The following is a 22266-nucleotide window of genomic DNA, read 5'->3' as shown; positions in this document are numbered from 1 at the left end:
GTAAAACACTTCTGTCAAATTTCTTTCATTCTCTAACACACTTTCCAGGAGTCATTCTTCCTTTCTGTTGTTTAGGTGTCCTCAGTCCAAGTCATCTGATAGACTATCCCCGGGGATACACTCCTGACACAGTTGACAACTCACAACTCTGCCTTGTACTTTCTCCAACTACTATAGCAGGATGCAAACTCCAAGCTTCAGTCCCCTAGGGGATACATCCCATGGCAAATGAGATAGGCCCATGGCTCTGCACAGGCAGATGCACCAGAGCTTCAGCCTCCCTGCTGACACGTCCTCCTCCACTGACTACATCTCTGCACTATCTACTCTCAACTCCGCCTTACAACTTGGCAAACCCTCAATCACAACACAGACACCAAGTTAGAAGAGACAGACTTGCCAACAAAAAGCTTGTTAGCACAAACACAGAACACAGACAGACACAAATATACCAAACAACAAAACCTACATGGCATACAAACCTCATCCAAAGACACCCCAACTCTGGGCCACCACAAGTGATTACCAGCCTGGGAGCAGCGGCACCCTGGCTGGTAATCACTTTAATGGTGACCCTGCGTCCTGAAAGCATGACAGATGTCCCAAAAGTGGGACAAATGTCTATCCTGCCTGGGACCTTGGGGAAAATGGGACACAGGGTCCTAAAGCGGGACTGTCCTGTTTAAATCCGGAAGTCTGCTCACCTTATTTATACAGTATTATAGGTGACAGGATCAGTGGCCGTGGATACACTGAGCCAGGGACTGATGTGGCTTTGGGCCAGATCTAGAGGCAACATCTGAGGTAGCTTGGTCTTCACCCTTTAACTCCAGCAGTCAGGGCGTAGGTCCCCAGGTATTTGTCCCCGTATTTCGGTGATTGATGCTACTTAAGGCCTAGGCATGATATCTGAGAGTGTTACAGGAATAGTAAGACAGTCTGGGGTCGGGCAGGCGGCAGACTTCAGTGTGAGGAACAGAGCCAGAAGTTGGGTCATGAAGAATCGGTTCAATATGGAAGGCCAGAGGTCAAAGTGGGCAGCAGACAGAAGCACATTTTGGTAATCGAGCAGGGGTCAGGAGCGGACAGAGGAGCAGAGTCAGGGGATACCCAGATGCCAGAAAATGAGGGAGTCAGACTAAACTTGCAACCGTACTTTGAGCAGACGGACCAAAGGAACCTTGATATCCAGGCACCGTCCACAGGGGGACGGTGCCTGATATAGCCAGATGTCATATTCTATTGGATGGGGAAGATTTAGTTTAAGAGTGCAGCCAATCAGAGCAGGTGCACACGCCAGGGACCGGAATCTGCAGGGCAGCTGGACAGAGTGCGCCGGGAGAGGTGAGTGTTGTATCAGTAGGTTATATTATAATTAGCAGATGAAAAAATTGTAGACCTTGAGGTCAAAATCGGCACGTACTACCAAAAATATATAGGTTGTGTTTTCTTTATCTCTTACAGCACATTTGAAAATGTTGTATCTTCCAGGTGTAACTCAAGGAGCCGGCAGAGATAGAACAAAGAAAACGGATAGAAGCACTGATTCTATGAGATTTAATCCAAAAGTTGAAGCAACCGCCCACGGAGGCCAGCAGCAGCACGGCGGTACTCCTGGGAGGCCCCAGCAGCAGCACGGCGGTACTCCTGGGAGGCCCCAGCAGCAGCACGGCGGTACTCCTGGGAGGCCCCAGCAGCAGCACGGCGGTACTCCTGGGAGGCCCCAGCAGCAGCACGGCGGTACTCCTGGGAGGCCCCAGCAGCAGCACGGCGGTACTCATGGGAGGCCATTCACTTATCACAAGCATCCTCTTAGACACAGTAGTCAGAGCAGAGCTGCCTCTATCAGCACCGAGAGGAAAGGTACCAAAGTGTTTCTACTATGTAAAATATAAAATGGCAGCATTCCTTCAAATCAATGTATGACTTTTTACCAAGTCTTTCAAAAACCACAATTGGGAATAGCACCCCTTCTGGGTGCTCTCCTTGGGGAGAGACAAAGCCATCTCCCGACCCACTCATCCCGCATAACGCTCATCTGCAGGAGCCCCTATGCCGAATTTACATGTATTTGCGCAGCGTATTGTTTCACTGGGTTCATTCATATGTTGTTATGGAGCGCACGCATTTCGGGCGCATGACAAAATACGTAAAACATTCTGTTTTCTGCACGTTTTTGCAGCGCGAGAGACCATTGGAATCAATGGCCGGCGCATACATGCACAAAATCAGTGAGATTTTGTGCCTACATAATTGTGTGTGCAAACACGTGCTGCATTTGCGCACACTAATACACTCCCCAGTGGATCGAAATATGTGAATGTAAGCACATTTCAATCGTGGAAACACACAACATGTGAATCCGGCCTTAGTAATCTGTTTACTAAAGCAAGGCTATACTTTGCGCAGTATTAGCACGTGATTTACATTGTGCGACTGGCATGTACGTCAACAAGTGTGCTGCTTCTGAGTGAGTTCTTGTCAAAATATTAATGACGGCCTGTCCGTCCGTGCGTGAGTGAGTAGTGAGTGGGTTTGTGAGCGACTTACATGCTCTACCCCTGATGACATGATGGTGACATCATCAAAGGTCCTTCATCCCCATCGAGGAAGTTACTTGCTCCGCCCCTGATCACATGAAGATGACATCATCACTGGTCCTGTACGCACACGGCTGCTGTCCGGCTAAGTGTTCGTTTGTATTCCATATCGACTGAGGCCACAGGGGGGTTGTAGTCTGCCCGTAATCTTTACAAGTATGCAGGACCTGTGATGATGTAACCGCCATGTGATCAGGGGTGGAGCATGTAAGTCATTCACTGGGGAGGAACATCACCATCATGTGATCAGGGGCGGAGCATGATGGTGACATCATCACAGGTTCCTCATCTCCAGTACTGTGTAATCTCTGTGTATGGGATGAACAATGTATGTAGCTGTGTGTGTGTGAGAGACGTGCATGTAGCAGTGCTGTGTGTATGTGACGTGCATGTAGTAGTGCTGTGTGAGAGACGTGCATGTAGCAGTGCTGTGTGTGTGTGACGTGCATGTAGCAGTGCTGTGTGTGTGTGACGTGCATGTAGCAGTGCTGTGTGTGTGATGTGCATGTAGCAGTGCTGTGTGTGTGATGTGCATGTAGCAGTGCTGTGTGTGTGATGTGCATGTAGCAGTGCTGTGTGTGTGACGTGCATGTAGCAGAGCTGTGTGTGTGTGACGTGCATGTAGCAGAGCTGTGTGTGTGTGACGTGCATGTAGCAGAGCTGTGTGTGTGTGTGATGTGCATGTAGCAGACCTGTGTGTGATGTGCATGTAGCAGTGCTTTGTGTGATGTGCATGTAGCAGTGCTTTGTGTGATGTGCATGTAGCAGTGCTTTGTGTGATGTGCATGTAGCAGTGCTGTGTGTGATGTGCATGTAGCAGTGCTCTGTGTGTGTGTGACGTGCATGTATCAGTGCTGTGTGTGTGTGTAACGTGCATGTAGCACAACTGTGTGTGTGACGTGCATGTAGCAGAGCTGTGTGTGTGACGTGCATGTAGCAGAGCTGTGTGTGTGACGTGCATGTAGCAGAGCTGTGTGTGTGACGTGCATGTAGCAGTGCTGTGTGTGTGACGTGCATGTAGCAGTGCTGTGTGTGTGACGTGCATGTAGCAGACCTGTGTGTGTGACGTGCATGTAGCAGACCTGTGTGTGTGACGTGCATGTAGCAGACCTGTGTGTGTGAGGTGCATGTAGCAGACCTGTGTGTGTGAGGTGCATGTAGCAGACCTGTGTGTGTGAGGTGCATGTAGCAGACCTGTGTGTGTGAGGTGCATGTAGCAGACCTGTGTGTGTGAGGTGCATGTAGCAGACCTGTGTGTGAGACGTGCATGTAGCAGACCTGTGTGTGAGACGTGCATGTAGCAGACCTGTGTGTGAGACGTGCATGTAGCAGACCTGTGTGTGAGACGTGCATGTAGCAGACCTGTGTGTGAGACGTGCATGTAGCAGACCTGTGTGTGAGACGTGCATGTAGCAGTGCTGTGTGTGTGTGTGTGACGTGCATGTATCAGTGCTGTGTGTGTGTGTGTAACGTGCATGTAGCACAACTGTGTGTGACGTGCATGTAGCAGAGCTGTGTGTGTGACGTGCATGTAGCAGTGCTGTGTGTGTGTGTGTGTATGTGTGTGTGAGACATGCATGTAGCACAGCTGTGTGGCGCCACCAGAAACACTGGTACTAAAAAAACTTAATAATTACTAGTTTAGTACATATCGACAAGAATGTGCAGTTTGTGCTGATAACGAGTTGTAAATTACCAATTAAATGATATTTTCTTTCTTCTCCCCTCTTCTAGCATCAGATACATTAAGCACCTTCAATCCAATAAATACTGGCTTTGGGAGTAAAGCAAAAAGTTTTCAAAACCTTTCAGAATTGTCCATGTTCTCCAATGCAGAGGATCACCGGAGGAGCAGATATGATGCTCCTCTAAGCCAGAAAACTGGCAAGGATAAAAAAATCGATTTACGTACAATTTCCAAACTCTCCACATTGGGGCCGTCTGAAGTCACCATGCAGCTGGCAGCTCCCGGCAGCGGGCTCAAGCAGTTTCTCAGTGAAAGTACAGTAGATTTCCAAATTGTCGAAAGTTTCCTGAATATCTTAAGTACAATTACCACAAGCTCAGCAAATCGGCAGAATCTAATACACATCCTAAGTCAGGTCCAAGGATCGGTTTTCCTGAAGCAAGTTCTTCCTTTTCACATTTTGTCTAGTTCTGTAACACAACAATACAGAAAATGCTTATTTTTTGAACATATTCTTTCTTTGGCCACAGAGCTGGCAAGTATCTTTCCGTCCAGCTCCTTCATGGAAGTAACCATCATTAAGACTCTTCTTCAAAACGCATTTCGGGAAATGGAAGCTAATGGGAATAACGTATCTGCGGAAAGTAGAAAACAAATGATGGATCTCGAGAAGTTCCTTCAACACTTACAGCAAAAAAAAGGGGAAGGAACTTTGAGATCCGACAACTACACTTACATTGTCGGAAACAAGCCGGGCGTCGAAGGCGACTTCAGACACTTATCAATCTATCCCACATATGAGGATATCAATATGTCTGAAAAGCCTCTCATGCGACCCAACGCCATTGACGACTCCTACACCGACGCTATGTCTTATCTCGATACACACTTCCGCCTGATGCGAGAAGATTTCATTCGTCCTCTAAGAGATGGAATTTCCGAACTGGTGAAGCTGAATAGAAGTGAACTCACTAAAGCAAAAATCGATGATATCCGAATTTATTTTAATACTACCATCTCGTCTCCGGTATGCACCCGCGCGGGAATAGTGCACGAGGTCAAATTCAGTACCGCAAACTTGAAACAAGTTCGTTGGGAGATCTCCAAGCGCCTTCTCTTTGGATCCCTTGTTTGCCTGTCTAAAGACAACTTCCGAAATATGCTATTTGCTACGGTGGCGGACAGAAATGTTCCGGATCTCCAAAAAGGCATGATAGCCCTTATATTTACCGAAGAAAGTCGCAAGCAGCTGATAGAGTATGCCGTCGATGATGATTTCCTCATGATTGAAGCCACAGCCTACTTTGAAGCATATCGCCATGTCTTGGAAGGTCTGAAGGAAATGGTGGCCAGTGAGATTCCATTCCAGAACTACATTGTTCTTTGTCACACAGCAATGTCCCCGCCGTTGTACGTCTCCCAGAATCCTGCGGGGTACACCTTGGAGGAGTTGATTAAACCGGAGAACTCTGCACAGATAGAATATTCCGATGGCCTTCTCCACTCATTAAGGGCTCAGCTGCTGAACTTGCATTTGAAAAAGCAATTCAATGTCCTTGATGACAAGACTTGGCCAACCAAGGAGCAACTACAGCTCGATCAGTCCCAGTTCAGGGCATTTCAGATGGCTCTAACAAGTGAGCTTTCTATTATTCAAGGACCCCCCGGAACAGGTAAAAATATATAATCTGGTTAATAATTGTAAATACACATTTTCTTGCTTGAAATGTATCTATAGAAATGAAGCGCTCACTAAACATTTTCTGGAAAGGTTCTTTGTCGAACAATATACAAACAAAGGGGTCATCCCATGAAAAGCATGTATAGTATAGGTGAATAAGGAAGATGGAATAATACCTCTGCAGCGCCACCTATTGGATGCATTCCTTCAAATCAATGTACGACTTTTTAACAAGTCTGTAAAACAATGATTGGGAACGGGAATCCAAGCCAGGATAACCATACACAGACAGCTGTTTCGGGGTGTTTGCCCCTCATCAGTGTGCAGTAGGTTTCTGGCTTGGCTGGTAAGAGGCATGTGATGTGGGTCAGGAGGGGTGTGGTATCCCCTTAGGGAGAGCACCCAGAAGTGTGTGAAGACACCAAGGGAGTGGGTTGGGGGGATGCTATATTCTCTCTCCAAGGAGAGCAGCCATAGTATAGGTGATACATATATGATTGTTGAGGGCCCCGCCACTGAGATCAATAGGAGTCCTGAGCCCCTCATTCTGAAGGAGTTTGGATTGAGCGGTGGTCACACATGTGCTCCTAGCAGTGGGGTTCCTAATAATGCCATTGAGGGCATTTTTTAAATATGCTATCAGTAGCCAAATAACCCTTAGGCAAACCACTGAGCTCTATCTATAGCAATATGCGGCTTGTCTATGCCTCACTCAAGTCAGCAACCCAAGAGTGCAGCTGGTGAGGGGGAACTGGTAGGGTATGTGCCGCGAAACTTGTTGTGGGGACACCACTGGCAGGAAGCACTAAATACATTGTCCTAATTGCCCTTGACTACCTGTCCTTTGAGTTGTATAGATGACGGGGGCCCCTGCTACTAGGCTTCTGTGCTAGTACAACCTAGGGCTTATATACGGCTTACAATGGCTATAAGCTATACAGTTAGAGGGCGCCTGCCATACCCTGGCTGAGGGCAGCACATTATACTTGTTAGTCTGCTTGGGCGCATAGAGAAAAAAGTGGTGGAGTCCTTTTTCACTTAGTAGAGGACAGGAACCAAAAGGACATTAGTCCTGGATGAAAGGAAGTAGTTTGGGCCGCACATGCTGTGGAATTTCCGCTAGCGGAATCGCTGTGGAAAGTCCCAACATTTGCAGTAACAGTCATGTGGAGGGGGTTAAAATATCCTCACGCGGTGCAGAAATGTTCTGCAACGAATTTGCTGCATTTTTGAAAGACACTGGGGATTCTAAATCGGCAGCGAGTCTTATTCTGAAACACAAGGGTTAAATTCAGCAGCCGATCCGCAATTTAAAACGACATCAAATCCGCATCATTTAGGTGTGGGGTCGGCCACCTCGGGTCTCCAGCGGAGCTGCTGCTGGTATTCTGTTCTGGAATGCCCTCAGCAATTCCACTAAGGTCGCATGCGGAATCCGGCCCTGCAGCAGCGGCGTCCGCACGTACCTGCTTATCTTGATCTTCATCTGTACGGCTCGCGGTCGGACATGCTCAGTACAGATATTTTTTTTCTTTTTAAAACTCCTGCTTCTCCCACGGAATCCGTGGCCCGTCCCCAATGTCAGTTACAGAAGGGCCGCGGGTCAGACGGCTTCCATTGACTTCAATGGAAGCCGTCTGTGCAGGAGCCACAGGAAAATGGAGCGTGCTGCGATTTTCATCCACAATTGGTTTCCGCTTGTGTGCAGGAAGAATCGTTTTTCTATAGCGTGCTATGGAGCGTTACTGCTGCGGAATCTGGGGGCAGACACCCGCTGCGGACTCCGCAGGAAAAATCCGCCTGTGTGCGTGAGGCCTAAGTGTGAAGGGCCCTGGGGGCTTCAAAATGACAAATTAATCAAAAACCCAAAAAGCGAAGAACTTCATTGAAATCTGTCATAAGAAAAGTCCCCCGTGTGTCAAATTAAGAGCAACAAAACATTCTGAACATGAGATAAAAAACTGATGACACTGACAGAACATAACCAGCCGGCATCTCTCGCCACTTATAAATACTTCCCTTTAACCGCCCCGTGTATACAAGCGTTCACAGGTATCATATTTTTTCACCTGTTTTACTGACCTGTATATATGTGTGTGTGTGTGTTTGTTTGTTTGTTTGTTTGTTTGTTTGTATGTATGTATGTATGTATGTATATATATATATATATATATATACAGTGTATATGTAGCCCTGCCGTCCTCTGCGCATTTGTTGTGGAGATGATGTCACTGGAAGGCATCGGACTATTACAGCCAATCAGAGGCTGCAGCACCACCGCCCGTACTCCTGGCATTAACACTCACATCCTTGGCGCCATGACGTCAGGAGTTCAGAATGGTGACGCTGAAGCCTCCGATTGGCTAGTCATGTGACTTCCTGTGACATCATTTCTAGAACAAACACCCCGATGACGGTGGGGCTACAGTGCTGATCCCTGTGGCAGAGGGGTAATAAAGGACCACCAATGTTACCGGACCACCACTTGAACGAAATGTCTGCAGAAAATGTGCTGCGTGAGAAGATCGTCTTATAAGAAGTAGATGTTGTTTCTTTGATTTGCCAGCAATGCCTCTTGCCCTTATATATTTATTTCACTATCAGGTAAAACCTATGTGGGGCTGAAAATAATGCAGGCGCTTCTTAATAACTCCGCCCTGTGGAAGCAGGATAGCAGCCCGGTGCTGGTGGTGTGCTACACCAACCATGCCCTCGACCAGTTCCTGGAAGGTAAGTGAAGCTGAACTATATTGGGCCACCCAAACCCAGGAGTGTCATTTAGGGACTGTTATTACCCCGTCGGGTACAGTACAAGCATTGATTGACACAACATCCAGCTTTCAGTGATTCTGCTGCTTTGGTTTCCTCAAAGGTTAGACATTCTCTGGCGACTAAGGCTTGGTTTCCCTGGCCTATCACCGTGTGCCCAGCCTTTCCATCCCATGATGCCAGCTGAATTGTCGAAAAACTGCATTCAGACGAAACCCTGGATGAAACTTTAGGCTCTAATGAGTCAAACGAAGACCACTTTGGTCCCCGGTTTCCATTCATTTCTGTTTATATTGGAGGAGATGATGGCTTAGTCAACTGTGGCCTCCATTAGACTCGCTAAAGAATGTGATTCTGTCTTGGGTTCAGCGATTCAGATGGAATCCTGGGTTGAAAAGGCTGGGCAAACACTAAAATGCAGCGGGAACCCATACAATACACACCTTAGATAGTACATAGAACATCACTGTAAAGATAATTAGGCATATTGGAAGTAGTAGCTCGCATAGGACCATAGCAGGAGTGCAACATGTAGACATTGACTATCTCCACTAACTAGCTAGTTCTGGAAGTAATATTAGTACAAGAACTGTTTGTCACTACAGATAGGGACTTGAATGGCAAGTTAAGGCCCATTTACACGCGATAATAATCTTTCAAACAACTGCAGATGGAATGATTTAGTGATCTATTTGCATAAAGTGTTAATGGACATTAATGTCCATTAACACTTTACCATCTTCGTTTTCATGTAAAAGGGCCTCCAGGAGCTGTTTGCAGAGCCCAGCAGGTCACTAATCACACGCCCAGCTGTGCACACCGCTACATTGTTCTGCTCAAGGCTCCTGGCAGAATACAATGTTATCTGCCGCCTCCCGTGGAGATAGCAGTGTGTGGTCTAGTGAGAGGTAAATGTGTTTGCTTTACCCTACAGAGGGAGCGCACTGACGTCATTGGACGCCGGCAATGTAATTGCGGAGGGCCGATTCATTGTCATGGCAACAGGGCGCCAGCTACAGGCGTCTTGCTTTGCCATTGCTTATCATTGCTAATTTAAGCGATAAGGCATTGCAGGACAGAATGCCTTACCATAGCGATCATAGCTGCTATGGCTTAGTTCCTCTTCAGGGACATAAACAGTGTGAAAAAACAAAAAAAAAGTATGTTAAAAAAAACATTAAAAAAAAAACAAAAAAACTCTTTTTTGCTAATTTTTCCCTATTTGTATGAAAAAAAACATATATGTAGTATCATTGTGTCCGTAACGACCCGTACTATACTTTGTGCATGCTAATTATTCTGTGCAGCAAAAGCCGTAAAAAAAAAAGGAAGCGAAATGTTTCGTTTATTCATTTTACTTCTAAAAAAGCGCAATAAAAGTGATCAAAAAAGTCATGTACCTCAAAATGATACAAATAAAAACTACAGCTGGTGATGCAAAAAAAAAAAAAAGCCATCGCAGAGCTCAGTCCGTGGAAAAATAATGCAAAAATTATTATAATTTCCCCCCCAAAAAGTTTTTTATTGTGCAAGAATGGAAAAACCTAAAAAAATTATAATATTTTTGGTATCGTTGTAATCGTACTGTGTCGTATTGTGTCATTTATGCTGTTTACTTGACTTTGTAAAAAAAAAATCAAAAACTATGGTAGAATAGATGTGTTTTCTCTCCCTGCTTTCAAAAATATGCACCCAAAAATGTACCAATAAAAGCTACAGTTCGCCACGCAAAAAACAAGCCCTCATACGACCGCGTCGACGGAAAAATAAAAAGTTATGGCTCTTGAAAAGTGGAAATGAAAATCCCCCAAAAATCATTGCGTCCTTAAGCCCCAAATAGACCATATTCTTATCCTCAGGATGGGTCATCAATAGTTGATCGTCGGGGTCCGCTACTTGGGCTCCCCGCCAATCAGGTGATCCTCCAGCCCACTGTTATCACAGATGCTGATGTTTGGCACCGCTGAGCTAAGAGCTGGAAGATGAAATCAATGGGTTTATGGCTCTGACCGCAGTCAGTGCAGCGAGGCTCGGCATCCACATCAGTGATCAGAGTCGGAAGTGTAATAAAAGGCATCGCTCCCATTGATTTCAATGGGAGCGATGCCTTCTATTACACTTTTGGCTCTGATCACTGATGTGGATGCCGGGCCTCAATGCACCGACAGCGGGCCAGAGGATCACCTGATTGGCAGGGATCCTAAGCCGATCAACTATTGAAGACCCATCCTGAGTATGCCGTAACATTTTAAATCCTACTTCCAGTCACAACTAAATCTTAAGTGTACTGGATATCTGCCCGAATGGAGCTGAGCTAAAAAGCATCAAGATCTGAGGAAAACAAGCAGCAGGTGATCATCCCTGTACGGACTGACTTAAAAGGAATTTTTGGTCCTAACTGTTGTTAATAATAATACAGAACAAGCTGTAATCTGTTTTTTACATTTAAAGGGGTTCTCAATTTTACGAAGTGCAACATTGTGAGAGTGGGGTCCAGAAGCAACAGTGAATCGATGCAGAGATGTTCTCTCTCCAAGCTTCGGAGTGAGAGAAGTCGTCAGAAGCTACCTGGCTACATGAGAGCCCTGCATGCTGAGGTACTTCAACTACAATTATCTGTTTCCCTCAATTCATTGATTTTTCATTACAGTGTACAGCTGGTGCAACCTTCTGGAAAGTAAAAAAAAAAACTTTAACAAGAGATGTTCCTACAGAGGACTTCTAGAGAACATTATTTAAAGGAACCTTTGATGTCATAAATGATCACATTAGTGAAGCCTGACTATCACTTGTTTGTAGAATGAAAAAGTCTCTATAGAGCGCGTAACAGGGTATTCCCATCTTGCAATTTTATGATCTATTACTTGGACTGAAGTGAATGGTGCTATGTTGTAGTTCCCTGCACAGTGAGTGGCCCGATGTGCTACCGTGTAGTAAAAATAAGTAAAGGAGCTGCGTGCCTAACTGTGCATCAAAGTAGATAAATAATTACCCGCTAAGACTTGGTCATCCGTCTGGGATCATTTTACCTACAGCTAAGAGTCACATGGGGAGACACTAAATAATCTGTCACACAGGGACAGTGATGTCAAGAGCGCTCCATATTTTTTGGAAACAAGGGCATCATCTTTACAGCCTTCCTCAACAGTAAATTCTTTGTTTGCACACAGAATGTGGGAATTCAACTTAACAGTATCTTACTATGTAATTCACATCTGTAAGATTTAATTGGCATCGTGGTCAAAAAGTCAGAAATAAGCAATAAGTAGAAATTTCAAAGATTGGAACTCGCCAAAAGGTAAACAATCATGGTGGACCCATGCCATCGTTCACATAAGTCCATCACTACACATCTATTTAGCCAGGCTTTATGCATTGCAAGTCAATTTACGCTGCGGATTTTCTCCGTAGAATGTGTGTTGAGATTTCTTGAGATCCTGTCCACATGGCCGCGCAGTAAGATGCAGCTGATTTCCTGCAGCATTTCTGCAACTTGTAAAAATACCATCACAGTACCGGCCATGTGGATGACAAATCTCATCACCGAATCCAATTCAATCCTGCATGGACTTGTGGGCAATAACTGACGTTGCATTAATCCGTGATTTCCGTATTGCTTGAAGCTACTAGTTAATATGTCTCCTGTGTAAAGAGGGGTGAAGCAATGGAAGCAGCAACATCTGTCATTGACATGGCTTCCTGCACATTATAAGGGGTGGTCAAGAGGTTTTTTTTATCTGGCTTTTGATTCCACCTTTCTGCCTCCAGCACCTTTTAGAATTACTTGCCACCCATACCAGCCTGAAGCCGGCCCTGTATACATATATAGAGATCAAATAATACCGCTATAGGAGGACTAAATATTACCACTACAGGGTGATAAAATCTTTCCTCTGTACTGTTAGTGCCCTATATGAGCCTACTGCCTTGAGGAAACCTTTGATTCCGTTGTATCCTTCAACCCATATATAGAGGTCCTTATCTCCTACCGCTTCCAACTGTAAAACCTTTCTCTAATCCACTAACTTCTCAAGCTCAGGTCAACAAAAATGCTGGTGCGTGCCCTTCTCATGTCCTGCCTAGACTACTGCAACATCCTTGTCTGTCGCCTTCCATCCAACACCCTTTCACCCCTCCAACCCACCCTCAACCCTGCTAATCCACCTGTTACTGCCCTTCCTCTGCCAATCTCTTCACTTTCTATCCATTGTCCAGGGAATGTAGTTCACAATCGTAAGATGGACATACAAGGCTCTTCACAACGTGTCCTCTGCAGACATCTTGACGTAATATCCCTTTACCTCCCATCCAGATGGAACCTCCAGTCCTCATAAGACCTTCTTCTTTGTTCTCATCTTCAATCTCCCCCCCCCATATCATGGAACTCGCTGCCCAAAAGTATCAGGCTTGCCCACTTTTGAAACCTTCAAAAGTTACCTAAAATGCCATCCCTTCAGAAAACCCTACAAGCTACAGTAACTCTTCTAACTCTCACCTACTGTCTCTTTCCCTTGTACCTTCTAAGCCCTTGCAGGCAAGATCTTCTCTTCTTCTGTACCAGTCTGTCCATCATTTAGCCATGTTTCTTCTTCTCGTTTATGTGCTGAAACCATTATCATATATACAGCGGCTTGGAATTAATGGCACTTGAAAAATAAATAATGATAACTCTGCTGCCACTATTTCATAAGTCATTTGAGTTCACATATACCCAGTGACTCATATGTGACGTCTTCTCTGATTGTAGTCATTCACTATTCCATCTGGCCCAGACCACCATGACAACTTCTTACATTCATAACTTGTTTCTGCAAAGTTTGTTCTCAACTTTCTTTGGCTTCTTGCTTTTTGCCTGACCTTTCCTACCTATTTCCCTCCTACACAATCCCCCCCCATTCTGTTGTTACCCCCAATTCCATGCCCGCTGCTGCACCATTTGACCCCATTACTGTGCCTGCTATATTGCACGGTATTCCCAAATACTGTACTCCAGATATAATGTTGTCAGGATTATTATTTATTCTAAAGCGCCAATAAGGTGTCTATTCAAAAATGGTTTAGTCACCAAGTGTAACGTTTTAACTCGCGTATTTTGTATTTTTTGCCTAAAAAAAAAATCTCCAGTAATGGGTTGTAATGTCTCACAGGGCGATTAAAGGATCTCTGAATCTACACCTTGTGACAATATTTCTAGAATACACCGCTGAACCTTAGATTGGAGATTATCAGCTGCCAACTCGACCTCTATGACAAGATGGTTGTTCTGTTAGCTGTGTGGGATTAGATAGACCTATCATACACACACGATTCCTATAGATATAGGTCTGACAGCCGGCTGCACTGTGTCTGCGGCCCACCACCCCTCCCGTCTGTCCCGTGAATCACTCAAGGTATCAACCGTCAGCAAGCAGCTCTGCCTGCTGACATTTATTGCAGCACAAGCGGGAAGGGGATCATCTATTATAACGCAGTGCAGAGGCTGGAGGAAAAATCATCCTTCCACAGATGACCAGGGTGAGCCTTGTGATCATGACTGGCAGAAGCTGCTGCTTCCTTCTTCCCCAGCTGGTAACTGTGGCCTGCAGGACTGGTGGCCATGGGCTGCTGTTACATTACATCTACATAGAGATTTTAAAGTTGGTGGGTGGACTTAGTGCGGCCATGGGCCCCCCTGGAGACTCGGTTCCCATATAGTCACCAAAACCACCTACATTATAACCTACCATTGACCCCATTCTGTTATACAGACTGCTATCTATGCATCCCCTTGGCACACACTACCGGTTACAGCCTGTAGGTGAATGGTGATAGTTCAGCTCCCTGTACTGATCATAGGGATGACTGCAGGGAGGACTCTTGTAGGGCTGCACCGTTCTTCCTATAATGAGGCCGGGAGCTTCATCAGCGCTCTGCCTGATCATTGAGCAGATTCTCCCTGAGGAGAGAGGGAGGGTAGCTGCACACTGAGGAATGGGGCTGGAGGGAGGCCATTAGGGACCTTTCACATGGGACATAGTCAGATCCACAGCCTGTGGATCTTACTGCGGATTGCAGTGCAATGTTCGTCATTCCATCCCGTGTATAAGGTCCTTTTCGGATGGGGGCTTTGAGCAATTGCCAGGTTTCCTTTCCTGACGCTGGCCCTGGATCACAGTTAAATAGTTCATACACCCCTGGTGCCACCTGGTGTTCAGAGCGGCAATGTGCATGCATAGTAGGGTGCCACCTGGTGTTCAGAGCGGCAATGTGCTTGCATAGTAGGATGCCACCTGGTGGTCAGAGCGGCAATGTGCATGCATAGTAGGATGCCACCTGGTGGTCAGAGCGGCAATGTACATGCATAGTAGGATGCCACCTGGTGTTCAGAGCGGCAATGTGCATGCATAGTAGGGTGCCACCTGGTGTTCAGAGCGGCAATGTGCATGCATAGTAAGGTGCCACCTGGTGTTCAGAGCGGCAATGTGCATGCATAGTAAGGTGCCACCTGGTGTTCAGAGCGGCAATGCGCTTGCATAGTAGGATGCCACCTGGTGGTCAGAGCGGCAATGTGCATGCATAGTAGGATGCCACCTGGTGTTCAGAGTGGCAATGTGCATGCATAGTAGGGTGCCACCTGGTGTTCAGAGCGGCAATGTGCATGCATAGTAAGGTGCCACCTGGTGTTCAGAGCGGCAATGTGCATGCATACCGTAGTAGGGTGCCATCTGGTGGTCAGAGCAGCAATGTGCATGCCCACCTAAGAGCTGAGTGCTGGACGCATTTGCTGAAGACTTGTTCTTCCCGGCTTCTTGGTTCTCCCAAATAATTTTTTTATATATCTGCTACAAATTAATGAAACCTGATTGTAAAAGATGAACCGTCTGTGAAGCCGCGGTCACACGGGAGCGCCACTGAGAAACTGACCGTCTCATCAGTGTCACTATAAGCGTCTGCACATTGTCCATGCGAGTGCCACCTGACTTCATTCCATTTCTCACAGGCGTGACTGTTGACTTGAGGGCAGATTCACATGGCCGTATGCGAAACTACGTTCTCTACTACGGAGTATAGCTGCGTGTGAATTTTCCGCTGTATTCTGGCGTGAAAATAACGCATTGATGTCAGCGGGTTTATTCACAGGAGCCATTTTCTAATTGTAAAATCGGATCTTTAAAAAAAAAAAAAATCGTATTGCGCTCGGAACTATTCGTATCAATGGATTCCCATGGAAACATTCAGATTAAGGAATTACAGCCGCGTGAAAAAAAAACACCTAAAAAATAGGACATCAACGACTGAAATTCCCTGCGGCGCACAAAAAATAGATCTTTGGAGCGTGAAGCGCAGGAGCGTCCGTAGATTCCTGTGGGAGTTGTAATAAAAGGGAGGGGAGGAGTTTAGCCGCGTCCCACGCTTGTGAAAGAAGACAGGTGCCGCCATGTAAGACATTAGAAGTCATTAGAAGGATTCCGACCGAACGAGGAAATTCCGAACACGCCGCTGCAGACCGTGTGAATGGGTGATTTTCATGCTAATGAGGCTCAGGACTTGATCGCGGAAAATCATCGCTTCGCACGATTTTTTTGCGCAGTTATCTGTCATTTTTTTGCGCACAGAATTTTTGCATGATTAGGTCCCTCGTGTGAACGAACCCTCAAAATGCAGGGAAATAGAGCAGGTTCTACGTTTTTCCGTGCGTGCGCAAAACAGGCTTATGAGAACAAACCCATAGAAACCAATGGGTTGTATTCTCTGTGGTGCGTGGAAATACCTGCGCGAACACGGGGAAGTAACCCAAACAGTACAATATCGATCCCAAGTTTCTCAGACGATGCCGTACTGTGAACGCACCTGTGCTTGTATGCAGGGAGGGGGGGACTACATTATGAACTCCCAGACGGGGCCCAGGGGCCCTATTGCACTGAACGAGAATCATGCCGGCAGCGACTGAACGCCGAACAATAATTCGTTCATTGTCCAGTTTCTGCAAGCATTAATACCAAACAGCGAGCGGCCTGTTCATCTGTGAACGACTGCCTGTTTACTGTGTATGGAGCGAGTGTCCAGAACGATCCCCGCCGCCTCCATCCACTGAGCGGCCCTTGCTCCTACGTGAAAGCACAGGAGTGATTATCGCCAGGAGTGGTTTCCAGTGCGCAACCATCCATGTAAAGGGGTCCTAAGGCCACTCTCACGCAAGCGCCTTTTTCCGCGGCATTTTAAACGCCGCAGTAATCGCGGCATAACACTTGATTTCAATGGGGCCTCGCAGACATGCGCTCAAACGCTGCAATTTTCAAGCGCGGTCAGCTCTATTTTGCTGCTTTTTAACCTACCTCATCACCCATCACAATGATGGGGTGCGTTAAGAACTGCGGCAAAATCGCTGCAAAAATCGTGGTATAACCACAGCAAAACACCTCTGAATTCCCTTAGCTCCGCCGCGGTATTACTGGTCCGTCCGGGGGGTTGGTAGAAGAATAATTCATGGATAAGGTTGAACATTTAGAAGCGGTTGTATGAGAAATACAACCAGGATATCCACAGAGAGGCATAACTTGGTGGGGGTCTCTTGTGACCCCTACAGTCCAGAGAATGGTGGTCCCGTGTCACAGTGAGGGGGGAGACCGAATGTGGAACAAGCGAGCTGCCACTCCAGTCATTGTCATTGGGACTGTAGCAATAGCCGCAGGCTGGGTCACAGCTACCTCCGTCAGACCCACTGAAATGAACCATCCATCCTTGGCCACCACGCCATTCCCTGTGAGAAGCATCTGCGCAGCAACAGGCGGAGGTGGAAACGGGCCCCCGTTCGTTAAAGTTGAGTTCCTCATGTTGTGAGAAGAGGACTCTCTGTGTACGCAGGACACCTGCGGAGGGACGGAGGAGGGCAAAAGGCACCGCCAATGTCTCTACAACAGGGTAGGTCCTCGGGCTCTTCGGTTTGATGACCTCTCGATTTCCCTTCAGTTAACAGATGAAAGGAAAAAAAATCAGGCCAGTCTTATCCAGAAAGCGGTCCTGCTGCAGAACGCCACCAAAGGGGTCCTCAATGAAAACGTACTTGGAAAATACATTCCGGACCACCATCTCCGCGGCCTGATGCTGAGGAAGGTAAGGGGTGTATTAGCATATCTATTCACAATGAAGGCACTGAACTAAGCAGGTCCACCAGCTGGCAGCAGAGAGGATTGTCTAATGCTCTTTTAACCCTTCAGGGCTCGTTCACATCAGCAGTGTTGTGGTCTTGTTTCCTGCTTTGTTAATGGAACAGCCAAATGGCACGAGACCATCTCATGGCGAAGCCAAAAGTGCTGAACGGACCACATTGACTGTAATGGAGTCGGTTCACTTTCCAGCATTTAACAGAATGAAATAGTGCGGCATGCTGCCTAATGTGAACGAGCCCTTTAAGAGAGCCGGCCAGATACTGCATAGTGACAGACATGCTGATTTAAAAACCGCAGTCTCTTGTGAGCGCTCATCCTCTGCTGCTTCACTCTCTCCTGTTCCTGAACCAAAGGCCCAGCCAGCTAGTATGAAATCCAAGGGAAAGAACCCGCGCTGCCCGCTGCCTCCATTAAAGGCGCAGTACCTAACACACAACATTGCTAAATGAGCCCTCTGTAATGTTACACAGTGTATGTCACCCCCAGCCTCCCCCAAGTCTAGTGCTGTTGCCCTTTACTCCCAGGGAGGAGGCTGGGGGTGAGTGGCCAGAGGGATGGCAGTCAGAACAGAACAGGAAGTGGCCTGCATATTGACCAGTTGACTCTTCCTTTGTCATAAACTTGCAGTGGGCACCGTTGATCTCACCTTTTTTTTTATGTTCGGAACGATTATCAGTCATGTAATAAGGTGTGATGGTAGTTTAAGGTTGTAAAACAGCTTGACGAGTTGCCTTCAAGACTTTTTTACATAAATGGTCCATATTTATGCATCATCACTTTTTCTTGGCTGGATCTGATTGTTGAACTGCCACCAGGGAATCCCCATAGATGAACAAACAGATAGAACTCACTTGCTGGGGACCACCCAGACCCCCACTGTGGTGGAGTCCCTGTGCTACGTGCCCCCCTGCTCCGCCTATAATCCATTCCTATTATGAACTTTGTACATTGTAATGTAGCAACTAAAGCAAAACTCCATTTCAAACTTGCAGGAATATCTGGAAGTTGAGAGTCACGAAAGAATTTCAAGTATAATTGTAGAATGGCTGGGAATCTCCGTCGTCTATGAAAACGCACCAGAAAAAATGCAAGGTAATTAGATTTTTCTGTGATTTATCAATTTAGATCATGTTATGTGTTTTTGTAGATGTTGGTAAATCCACTATAGATTCTCTATCTTGGACATCTTCCTTGCCTTTCACTGATGTATTGCCTATATAGAAAGTCCTCCACTTACCGACAGGTTCCGTTCCAGGAAGGTGCTCGTATGTCCAAACAAATGCTTGCAAATCCAAGCATGGAAAGCCAAATCCGAGCACGGAAAGCCAAATCCGAGCACGGAAAGCCAAATCCGAGCACGGAAAGCCAAATCCGAGCACGGAAAGCCAAATCCGAGCACGGAAAGCCAAATCCGAGCACGGAAAGCCAAATCCGAGCACGGAAAGCCAGCTAGTTTATACTGAGAAAGCAACATTCAGCTTTGAATAAGAAACAATACGGGTAATAATAAAGAGATCTCTGATTTCTGAGGAGCAACTGTATCCACTAGGAACCTTTCACACGGACTTCTGCCGGCAATTCTACATCACAATCCGCAGTCGTCAGCGCAGATCTTGGTGCAGAGTTGAGGGTCGACGCTGTTACGGAATATTACGTACCGCGTGAAAGGCCCCTAACATTCCTATTCTATATGTCATGAAATATTGTAAGATGGTAGGTAATGTCTCCTTATAGTTTGCAGCGCTACATTTTTATTTCTGCACGCTAAATTATGATTTACTCGTGCAAATGAGTGACAAGAACATTGGAAGGCAGGGCTATGTGTAAGCCAGGCGGAGTGCAGGGGACTTTCACTCTGCCCACCTGTCGCATGGGTCATATATGCCAACATTGTGTCTGCGTGGCATAGGGTCTGTAGGCGCTGCAGATAGTGGCGGTAAGACACGGTACAGACTATGGAGTCCACAGGCACAGTGTGTTTTGTTACTTGCATCTTCAAAAATTGAGAGAGACTGAATAATTGTACTTGTGAGTTTTGGGAGCTCAGAGGCCCCTTCATATGGCAAGTTATAACATGAACGACTGATGGACAAGCAAAACGGCTAACAGATTACACATTGAGATATTTGTACATCATTAAGGAAGGCCAGAGCAAGAAAACTGAAGATGTAGACAAAACTGAGGTTTTCCTTAAGGTCCTATTACACGGACAGATTCTCAGCCCTCTGTAACAAGCCCTGACCCACAAAGCATGTTGCCCGGCATTTCTCTTACACGGACGGAGAATCACCGGTATGGGTTAGTGTGATTGTTCATTCGGCTGTACATCTCTCTGTTATGGGAATAAATCCTATTCCAGAAGATTTCACTAATCTGCTCCAGATTGGTTATAACGAAAAGCTTCATGCATGAATATATGTATTTGAACTCATGGATGCTATCCGTCAGCCCCCATACCCTTCTGCTTTATTGAAAGGAAGTACAATACAGTTATACTGAATATCTCGCACCAATTACATGCATGCCCCTCCCGACATCATAACAACTCATGATTGACCTAGTATGTAATGGCGCTGATGATTAACATATGTTTACCCCCCAGGTGTATGTTGCTATGAGAACACGTAATTCCTATATACCCAAGTAGCATAGACTTTATTAATATTCCAATCTGGACCAAGGAATCCAAGGGAGGAGATAAGGAGCAGCCCCCCCCCCCCCCGATAAGCGGTGGGCATCGCAGATCTTTCTCATAAGAAACCTCTGTAGACAGTGCTAAGTCCTGGGAACTGTGTAGGAGTGTGTTGGAGATACCGCACAAGAATGCAACACACACAGTGTACAGTATTGAACCAGATAACCATTTCACTGCTAGCTATTTTCCATGAAGGTGAAGGTGGATATATGAAATATATATATGTTTGCATAGGCTGATTTAAGAAACATGTATTATTATTGCTACACCATCACGATCACACAGGTTTTACACACTAATATTTTGCATCACATGTTGTAGCAAGACGGTCACTATACGGTAGTTGCTTGTGTTCCATCTATTTTGTGTGTGTAGGAAGGGGTGAGCGGTAAGCGTTGTGTACTTTTGCTTACATTTAAGGGGTATTTTCATCTTACAAATCCTATTTCAGTGTGTTTGAGATCACAAAACTATGCGCTCACCCAGAAGATGTTTATTTCCAGAGTGCTCCGTCCTCCAGATATTGATTCCTCCGTCCGCTAGTTGTTTGCTCCTCTATTTCCCTCCATAGACGAGGGGTTCTGTTCCCCTTGCAACAAGTAGTAAACAACCAGAGGACGCAGGAATGAATATTCGTGATATCTGGAGAACGGAGAATTTTAGAAATAAACATTTTCTGGGTGAGCGCCATGTTTTGCTATTTCAAGCATATTGAAAAAAGGTACCTGAGACGGAAACACCCCATAAATCATGAGTGGTTGTGAATTTATCTGTAGGTGATCAATCATAAGAATAGTTAGTAAATAATTGTTTATTTCTCTGACAATATTTTATTTTTACTAACAGATGTAAACTCTTGGAACATTGAAAACTTTCTTAGTGAAAATGGTGAGTATCAGTCATTTACATTAAAGGGATTGTCCAGTTGTGAGCAGTTGATGGTCGGTCCTTAGGATAGGCTATCAATAGCAGATTGGAGGGGTCCGCCGCTCGTGCTAATCAGCTGTTCACAAGGCCACTGCACTTTAGCACAGAGCTGATTTTGTGCTGGATGTAGACAGCTCTGTCCCCACTGCTGTGGTCCATCTTGGTATTGCAGTCTAAGTTTCCATTCATTTCAATGGGAATTTGGCCTTCCATACTGAGCTAGGTGAGTGGCTGTAGTGGCCCAACAAGCAGCTGATTTGGGATGGCTGGAGTCCAGAGCTCCTGCTGAGGAGTCAGGATAGGTCATCAATAGTTAATTGATGAAACATCACTCAGGATCTCCGGTGATGCACCAATTGCCCAACCGCTGTCAGTCCAGCAGTGCTGGTCGTCATTGTAGAGGAAAGCAGCCGAAGTATCCTGACTGAGCTGAAGTTGGCTATTACACTTACAGCACTTCCGTCTCTAACACCAGGGGTCAAATGCAGGAGTGTCATAGCTGCTTCAGCTACTATTGATTTCAATGGGAGTAAAGTTGACTATGAGTGAAGAATTTCTGCTGCCATCCCCTGTGACAATGTCAGGCTCAGCTGCATTGTCCCTGGCCAGGGCGATCAGCCCAATACTGGGGATCCCAAGCAGTGGGTCCCAGTGATTAACGATCGATGACCTATCCTGAGGGTAGATCATCAATAGTTTGTGCCCAGAAAACCCCTTTAACTTCACTTACCATTAAAAAAAAACTTTATAAATGCTGT

General features: G+C 46.0%; 1 protein-coding gene across 2 annotated transcripts in view; it reads left to right on the top strand.

The window, feature by feature from the left end:
- Positions 1 to 22266, top strand: part of LOC136579001 (NFX1-type zinc finger-containing protein 1-like) — a 71459-nt gene that overhangs the window by 26974 nt on the left and 22219 nt on the right. For both annotated transcript variants that reach the window (XM_066579245.1, XM_066579244.1), the window contains exons 4-10: positions 1492 to 1863; positions 4335 to 5960; positions 8573 to 8698; positions 11189 to 11334; positions 17687 to 17830; positions 18879 to 18978; positions 21428 to 21469. In XM_066579245.1, the coding sequence (XP_066435342.1) occupies positions 1492 to 1863; positions 4335 to 5960; positions 8573 to 8698; positions 11189 to 11334; positions 17687 to 17830; positions 18879 to 18978; positions 21428 to 21469 (2556 nt within the window). The remainder of the gene's footprint in view (positions 1 to 1491; positions 1864 to 4334; positions 5961 to 8572; positions 8699 to 11188; positions 11335 to 17686; positions 17831 to 18878; positions 18979 to 21427; positions 21470 to 22266) is intronic.

This window comes from Eleutherodactylus coqui, chromosome 9 (assembly GCF_035609145.1).
Source record: "Eleutherodactylus coqui strain aEleCoq1 chromosome 9, aEleCoq1.hap1, whole genome shotgun sequence".
NCBI lineage: Eukaryota > Metazoa > Chordata > Amphibia > Anura > Eleutherodactylidae > Eleutherodactylus > Eleutherodactylus coqui.
Note: the sequence above shows the minus strand (reverse complement) of the source record. Positions and strands in the feature narration are given on the sequence as shown.